Source organism: Naegleria gruberi (genome assembly GCF_000004985.1).
Source record: "Naegleria gruberi genomic scaffold NAEGRscaffold_84, whole genome shotgun sequence".
NCBI lineage: Eukaryota > Heterolobosea > Eutetramitea > Acrasida > Naegleriidae > Naegleria > Naegleria gruberi.
Window position 1 is genome coordinate 151,952 of NW_003163243.1, and position 8,632 is coordinate 160,583.

The 8,632-nt window shown below is 24.4% G+C and overlaps 4 protein-coding genes across 4 annotated transcripts; 1 reads left to right on the forward strand and 3 right to left on the reverse strand.

The window, feature by feature from the left end:
* Positions 1 to 1,756: 1,756 nt before the first annotated feature.
* Positions 1,757 to 2,479, reverse strand: NAEGRDRAFT_75757 (uncharacterized protein; the record flags this gene model as incomplete). The annotated part of the gene is made up of 1 exon (XM_002669327.1): positions 1,757 to 2,479. One exon carries the CDS (start codon positions 2,477 to 2,479, stop codon positions 1,757 to 1,759), a length of 723 nt encoding a protein of 240 aa, XP_002669373.1.
* Positions 2,480 to 2,771: 292 nt separating this feature from the next.
* On the reverse strand, positions 2,772 to 3,494 carry NAEGRDRAFT_54304 (uncharacterized protein; the record flags this gene model as incomplete). Its single annotated transcript, XM_002669328.1, has 1 exon — positions 2,772 to 3,494. One exon carries the CDS (start codon positions 3,492 to 3,494, stop codon positions 2,772 to 2,774), a length of 723 nt encoding a protein of 240 aa, XP_002669374.1.
* Positions 3,495 to 3,613: 119 nt separating this feature from the next.
* NAEGRDRAFT_75759 (uncharacterized protein) lies at positions 3,614 to 5,173 on the reverse strand (the record flags this gene model as incomplete). Its single annotated transcript, XM_002669329.1, has 2 exons — positions 3,614 to 4,748; positions 4,980 to 5,173. The coding sequence occupies 2 exons, from the start codon at positions 5,171 to 5,173 to the stop codon at positions 3,614 to 3,616; spliced, it is 1,329 nt and encodes a 442-aa protein (XP_002669375.1).
* A 778-nt stretch (positions 5,174 to 5,951) lies between these two features.
* NAEGRDRAFT_54305 (uncharacterized protein) lies at positions 5,952 to 7,184 on the forward strand (the record flags this gene model as incomplete). Its single annotated transcript, XM_002669298.1, has 1 exon — positions 5,952 to 7,184. The coding sequence occupies one exon, from the start codon at positions 5,952 to 5,954 to the stop codon at positions 7,182 to 7,184; it is 1,233 nt and encodes a 410-aa protein (XP_002669344.1).
* Between the last annotated feature and the right edge of the window lie 1,448 nt (positions 7,185 to 8,632).

Consider the following 8,632-nt stretch of genomic DNA (forward strand, 5'->3'; position numbering starts at 1 on the left):
CACCTAAATGGATTAGTAGTTTNTGATATGTTCAATAAAAATCAAACTTTCTACATTTTTCTTACAATATTAGACTTAATATATGGAATTTGTTAAAAGAAATAATGACTGTTTCAAATAATTGCATTCAATATTAAAATTACAATTGAAGAAATGTAAAATCACAATAAGACATTCACAATTCAAGCTCACCAACAAGTAACATTGTGAAAGTCAAAGAGAGTTGAGTTACTAATTTCCCTATTTATAAAGGTGGAAAACAAGGTTTTTAATTGATACTTAGTATCAATTTTGATATAATTTCTCACAAGTTGGAAAATTACAGTTCTATTCATCTATTTTTCTATTTATGATACTAATATCCGGGAATGATGTATTTAAATTGTTGTACTGAAATTGGCACATAGGGTAGCTTACAATCGCTTGTAAAACATTCCACTCACTCGCAAGCAATTAAAACCAAATGAATCACTTCACAACTTTTTCAAAGAAATCAATTCAAATAAGCTCCATAATTTAAAAAACATCTTTCCTATGTGAAATTCTCCTACTCCTAGCTCTCATAGGATGAGTTCCAATATTTGGTCAAGTGGTTGTTGTCCTTAGTGAGAAGAAGGTTATTACTAATTTAGTTTATTGGTTATTGAAATTGTAATTTAACAATATTAAATATAAATATTATGATCTACTAAATCCACTACAAATACCAATTTTAGAATATAATTTCATTGCTCTAACCAATTATATCCACAACCCTTACATATTGAAATAACAAATATAAACACATTTACACACATGTTAAAATAGTTCAATAATAATTTCATCATGAAAAACAATTATAGAACAAATTATTTATTTTTTTTAAATAATTCTAAAATATTTTTAAAATAATAAAAAATTATTAAAATTAAATTTGGTAATAAAGATAATTTTACAAATATATTATTATTATAAACAGTTAAAAATAATAAATTATAAACATATAAATAACTAATTAAAGTAAATAAACCAATAAATAAATTTAAAATAAATTTCTTATTAAAATAAAAAATATAAAATAATAAAATTAAAATTGAAATTATAAAATAAATAAAACTTTCAAGATGAAATTGTCTAACAAGTATTTTATCCAAACTTGGTAATAATTTTAAATTCATTGGTAATGGTTTTGTAAAATAAATTCCCAAAGTAAAAAATAAACTTGTAAAAAAGTGTAAAATCATGAATAAATATTCTTTCATTAATATTTTTGTATTTCCTATTAAAAGATATAAAAATAATGTTAAATATATTAAAATAAATGATGAAAATGTAAATATTGAAAGACTTGTTATGGAAAACATTTTAAAAGATTATGATAATTATATATTATTAATGATGATGATGGTAATGATGGTATGAATGATATGATAACGATGGTGATGATTGTATTTTAATACTATAATAATTTAATCAGTGATGAAGTATGATGATTGTATAAATTATCTTTAGAGTCAAAGATGATATGATGTTCCGAATTTTTTTTAATATTATTTTCATCAACAATCAAATTTTTCCATTTCATACAACAAACTTGAACCTTAATAATACTACAACAACAACTAGTGGCACAACAATCAAACATTCAATTTGTAATTCATTCATATTCTATCGATTGATTGATTAATTAATTCATACTATTTTATTATCATTTTACAAATATATACTACTACTACTATATATATATTAACTTGTTTACCATATATTTCCATTATAATTAAAGATATTCTTGTAAAATAGATGGTTTAAAACGTATAACAATAACCGAAATATTATCAGTACTACCCTTATCATAGGCTAATTCACGTAAAGTAATAGAGGCTTGAACAGGATCATTTTCATATCTGACACTTGTTACAACTTCCTCCTCACTAACATAATCCCATAAACCATCACAAGCTACAACAATAAATTCATCTCTATCAAACATAAAATCCATAACCATTGTACTTGCATCTGATATAATATAGGGATGAAGTGATTTATCACCAATTGCTCTCGTAATTGCTAAACATGCATTAACACGATTACCATATATAGTACCACCTGCATCTTTAACTCTTCTACGTTCATCAATTTCACTTGGTCTATGATCAACTGTTAATCTAATAGGTTCACCACTTCTACATAATACAATTCTAGAATCACCTACATTACCAATATAGGCTATTTTTTCATCTATATATGGTATATATATAATTGAGGCTGTACTTCCATCTCTATCATTTCCTTTACATACATTTTCATTAATTTCTAAAAATGTTTCACGTATTAAAAGTGGAATTACTTCACGTTTTGAAAGTGAATGTAAACAAATTTCATCAATTGATTCTTCTGTTGTTTTTTGTTCTCTTTCTTTATATTTTAAATGTTCTCTCAATTTACATAATAATAAATTACTCTTTTCAATAGCTAATTCAATCAATTCTGAATATCTCATTGTATATATTTCTTCTCTTTCTTTTTCATTTAATAATCCATAATAACTTTCTATATTTATATTATTTAATATTGAACTTAAATCATATGAATCATTATATCCATTCTTATGAGAATTATTAGAATTATACATATTATGAGAATGATTCATATTAGAATTATTCATATTAACATCTAAATCTTGTAATAATTTCTTAATATCTAAAAATTGTTCATAAATATTTAATTTTTCCTTAAATAAAACATGTAAATGTTCAGAAACATATTTAGAAGTATTTGAACCAACATGTCCATCACTTGTTATCTAATTGAGCATAATCATGTTGTCTAAATGTTAATTCACATACAAGTGCATCTTCCATTGTTGATCTTCTTCCTTGTTTTTCAGCATAACCTGATAATAACCAATCATTTTCTAATAATTCAGATTGAATAGGTTCAACACGTTGTTGATTACCTTTGTTTTTTTGTGCACGTCTATCAGCCTTTCTTTGATTCCTTTGTGAAGCCATTCTTTCTATAGCTTCATAGGTTTGACTACTTGGTGATGATGATTGTAATGTTGTATTATTACTACTAATCACTGTTATTGTTTGTGAATGTGTTGTTGTTGTTGGTGATGATGAAGAGGATGAAGAGGATGAAGAGGATGATGAAGTAGATGAAGATGATGAGGCTACTGATGATAATGATAGATTTATATTTTTAGGCTTTGTTTTAGGTGAATCATCGGAAATTGTTGGTGAATCAATGAGTGGTGAATCACTATCCATTAATGATGATGATGAAGAAGAAGATGAATTAGTATCAATAGTTGTAACTGATGGAGAATCATCAGTAATAATAACATTATTTGGTGATTGATCAAATATTTCCTCATTATTATTCTTGTTATTAACTCCTTCCATTATATTAATAATGAGTGGTGATTTTGCATCGGCAGAATCTTCTATCAGTTGATTAAAATTTAAATTAATATTATCATTGTTGGGTCCTTTCTTTTTGCTTTCATTCATTTTTTTATTTTGAATTTAATTTTTATATTTGATTTATCTCGTTAACACAATTCGAACAATTCTAAGTACGACGATGAGCAAATAAGAAAATCATTTTAATAAACAAAAATTGTAAAAATTTACAAAGATTCATAGGCACTACCAGTAGTACTACTTGTTGGATCGACTGTAGATAATTGGAAGTACTTTCTTGCCAATTGATACCACAAAGCAATGAACATGACAAGATATGAAATCAAGTCAATTGAAAGAGATAAACCTTCAATCCATTTAGCTCTATGTGAAACTGGAATAGCAAATGAAATTGAAACAATGAGTGGTAAACTAATGAACCATAAACTATATAATAAACCAATAACCTTATAGAATACCTTCTTCAATTTGTTAGTTTCTTCTTGATGAGTCTTGAATAAAACAAAGATAAAGAAAGCCATAGCAGGAATTCTCATAACACTAATAATAATACCTGGAATAGTATCATAAATATAATCTTCAGTATTAACAACAAATATTAATTCAATTTGAGCCCAAGCATATAAAGCAATATAGAAAACACCAAAGAAAATCCAAACACCAACAGTTTGTTTAAAGTAACGAATATATGAAGTAGTAATAGTCCAACCAGAAGCAAGTAAATATAACAAGACTAACATTAAAAAGTCACCTAATAATTTAAGACCAACTGCCAAATCATCAAAGAATGGAATACCAACACCATCAGCTCCATAAACAAACAAGTGAATCATTTCAACAACTCTACCCAACCAATAAACAACTAAACTTGAATAAAAAACTCTAATAATTAAATGGAATGATTTGTGTCTAATCAATTGAACAATTGAAATAATATAAGCAAATACCATAATTGTATAAAATGGAACAAAAGCAATATGAACTTCAAGAATACCTTGTCTATCCTTAGAGAATTGCTTAGTAAAGAAACCACCTGGATTAGTCCATTTGAAATCCAATTCAATATATTCTGGACCAGAATCTGTAACTTCTCTTTCACAAGCATCCAAAGCCATATACCATGTGTGAATACTAGCTGATTCATCAATCAAAATACTAAATTCAGGATAAGTATCAAGTGGGAATGTTTGTTTAGCAAACTTTCTCAGATGTGTGCAATTAACCTTTCCATTGTTTGAATTAATATAATTTTGCAAGGCTGGCCAATAACCAGATTCATCATCATATAACGAAACATAGAGATTTTTAAGAGCAGTTGGATCTTGTTTCTTAATATTATTTCTATTCAATTGTTATTATTATTATTGTTATGGTGATGATAGTAAAAAGAATTATGGTCGGTGGTAAGTGTTTGATCAAAAGGAATTAGATTTTTTGATGAACCGAGATTTATAATCGGATGATGATGATGACGATAATAATTAACATATAAATTCGAATACAGCAGAGCGGAAGGTTAAATGATGAAATAATATTAATAGTAAACATATTTGTGAGTTTAAATATACTTACAATTGCCAAGTAATATAACCTGGTTCCTTCATACCCATGTTATCAAAAACAAATGAATCCAACCAAATCCATTGATGATTCAATGATTGTTTTTCAAAAGTAAAAGTGGTGAGTTTACCTTCAACAACACTATAAATTTGCAACAAAACCACAAGCGCTAAAAACACGCCAATAATCTTTGAGGCTGGTTTCATTTTTTTTCTAATTCACAAAGGAGGTCACACAGCAACAACTCCTCACAACAGCGCTGAAACTCACAAGTAAGCGAGAAATGGAAAGCTTATTTGTTGTTATCATTTCAAACATCAACAATATGACCTTCCGTTTACAAGATCATTTAGGAACAATATCAATGGTACATGCAATATCTTTCCTAAATGATGATAATAACAAAAGGTGTGAAAATTAAAGAATCTTTTTATCAACCATACGATAGTCGTTGATGGAATATTACAAAAATTTTTGATAAGGGGCGATATCTTGCATGTTTTGATTCCATTAAGGATACATGGAATGTTCCACATTGTTATTAAAAACAATAATTAACCAAACTTCTCAAAATATTTATATTAACCTATATTCCTTGTAGTGTTAACAGATTTTCATTGTAGAAATCAAATAGAAATTGAATGGGGCAAAGATTCTCTCTGTTATAATAATAACTATCAACATCAATAGAGTACAAAACTTCATGAAATCAAATCTCCTCATGTATTCATGTAAAAATTATATATTCTCATCTCTCATAATAGTAATCATAAAGAAATCATCTCCTCAATTCAATCATAGTCTACACTCCTCTTAAAGATAAACTTTCCCGCCAAAATCTTGTGTAGGAGTTTGATTAAAAAAAAATCTAAACATCACCTGCTCTGTTACACGTGACAGTTTTTTAATTACTACCATATCCATGTATGTGTTTTTTAAAGATATCCTATTATTTATACAATCAATATGAATAGATAACACAAAATGGCTAAAAAGAAGAATAATAATAAGAATAAGAATTCAGCCTCTTCGGCAACAACACCAGTTTCACCAGTGAGTGAAGTCAGTGAGGATAATAGTATTGAAGAAACTGTTACATCATCAACAACAATGGAAGAGGAACAAACAGTATCAACAACAACTCAAGAATCTACAATTGATGAAGCCTCCACAATAACTTCTACCACTGAACAACAAGAAGAAGAAGAAGCCTCTGATAAAATTCAACAACCTGAAGAAGTAAATTCATCATCTACAACAACAGCCATTGTTACTGAAGGAATACCAACAACTAACACTGTTGAAACATCTGATTCTATTACTACTACTAATACTAATACTACTACTATTGATAATAACATTCCAACAAGTAGTACAACAACAACAACAATTGAAGAAGAAGAAGAAAAAACAAATCAAAAAAGTGAAGAAGAAATTATAACAGAAGAAATTGAAAAATTAAAAGAAGATTTAACTGATCGTGTTAAAGTAGTAAGAGAAGAATTAGAATTACAATATGAAATTGAAATTAAAAAATTACAAATTGATCATCAAGAATCTTTAAAAAAACAATTAGATTTATATGAAAATAAGATTAATTCACTTGTTGAAACTCATAAATATGAAATTGAACAATTAAATGCTCAATTAAAACAAAAAGATGAAGAAAATTTAAATGAATTGGAAAATATTAAATTATTAGAAATTAAATTACAAGATCAATTAAATGAAAATAATTCTAAAGATTTAATAATTAATAATTTAAATAATAATATTGAAAATTTAAATAATAATATTAATAATTTAAAAAATGAAATTGAAATTAAAAAATCTGAATTAAAAGAAAAAAATGAAAATTCAAATGAATTAAATGAAACTATTAAAAAACATTTAGAAAAAATTCAAAATTTAGAAAGAGAAGAATTAAATTCATTACAAAAAATTAATCATTTAAATCAACAATTAAAAACAACAAGTGAAAAGAATTCTGAATATGAAAATAGAATTTTACAATTAGAAGAAGAATTAAAATCACAAAAAGAAAATGAAACAATTATTTTACATAAATATTATCATCATGCTTTATTAGCTGTAAAATTAACTTTATCAAATATTAATTTTTCAGTTCCAGATTTGTTAGATGATTGTATTAAAGAACAAGTTAAAGAAGAAGATTTAGATTCTTGGATTACAAAGAAATTAGAATTACAAAATTAAATATTTTAATATTTATAATTATAAATAAAAAAAAACAATTTAAATTATTAAATCATAATGTGTTTTAAATTGTTGTTGATGAAGAAGAATATTTCAAAAGTTTAAATTATTATTAAATAAATTATTAATCAATTTTATCGTTCATTTATTTGATCATCAGATTCATAACCAGATAATTGATTTAATTGATTATTATTATTTGGAAGTATAATTTCATTTAAAATTGTATTTAATTGATATTTTAATTCATCTTTAAATTGTTGTTGATTTATAATATTTGAATTATTATTTAAATTATTATTTAAATTATTTAATTTAAATTCAATTAAATGATTTAAAATATTTTTTAAAAAAGCATGATCATTTCCATGTAAAGAAATAAATAAATTATTAAATAATTCTAATAAATTATTATTTAAATCAATATTACTATATATATTAATTAAAGTACGTAACCATAAATCTAATTCATCTTGAGATGAACAACTCCATTCACTAATTTCACCATTTATAGTTTTAATTTCAAATCTAAATTTTAAATCATTATTTTCATTTTGTAATCTTTTTATACTTGTTATACTATTTATATCTATTATATTATATTTGGAATTTGAATCATTTCTATAATATAATTTACTTCTTTTAATTTTAACTTTGGTTTTTTGATATCCAATTCCATTTTTACGTTTTTTAAATAAATTCCTTTTAAATCATATTTAATTATATTTTCATTTTTTTTAAAATTATTAAAATTATTATTATTTAAATTATTACTATTTATATTATTATTATTTATATTAATAATTGTATTTCTTGTTTGTTGTAAATTATTATCACTAATAGTTTGTCTATGAGTATTAAATTCATTATTTTTAATTTCCGTAATTGGAGATTGTGGTGATAAATTTTCAATTTTTAAAATTGCATTTGATCTTTTTTTAACTATTTTTTTATGTTCCTGTATTATCTTGTTATCTACTGCTTCATTTCCTATATTTGTAGATGAAGAAGATGGTGGTGATGAATATTCTTCTTCTTCTTCTTCTTCTTTTTGATTTAAATTTAAATAACTTGGTAAATTAGATGGAAAACTAGCAGATAAACGTGAATTATTTAAATTATTATTTAAAGATGATGATGATGGTAGTGATGAATTATTATGAATAACAGAAAGTACTTTTTTAACTTTTCTAATAATAATTGGATTATTACTTGTTGATGTTGATGATGATGTTATTAAATTAGTATTAGTATTATTATCTATTGTATCATCATCATCATTATCTAATATTATTGTAGATGATGTTGTTATATTATTAGTATTATTTATATTATCATAATGTTGATTGTTATTATCATTGTTACTAGAAGAATGAGAATCTGTATGTTCTTCTTCTTCTTGTGTTATTAATTGTCTTGTTGTAATTGTATCATTCATTTGTGTGTTT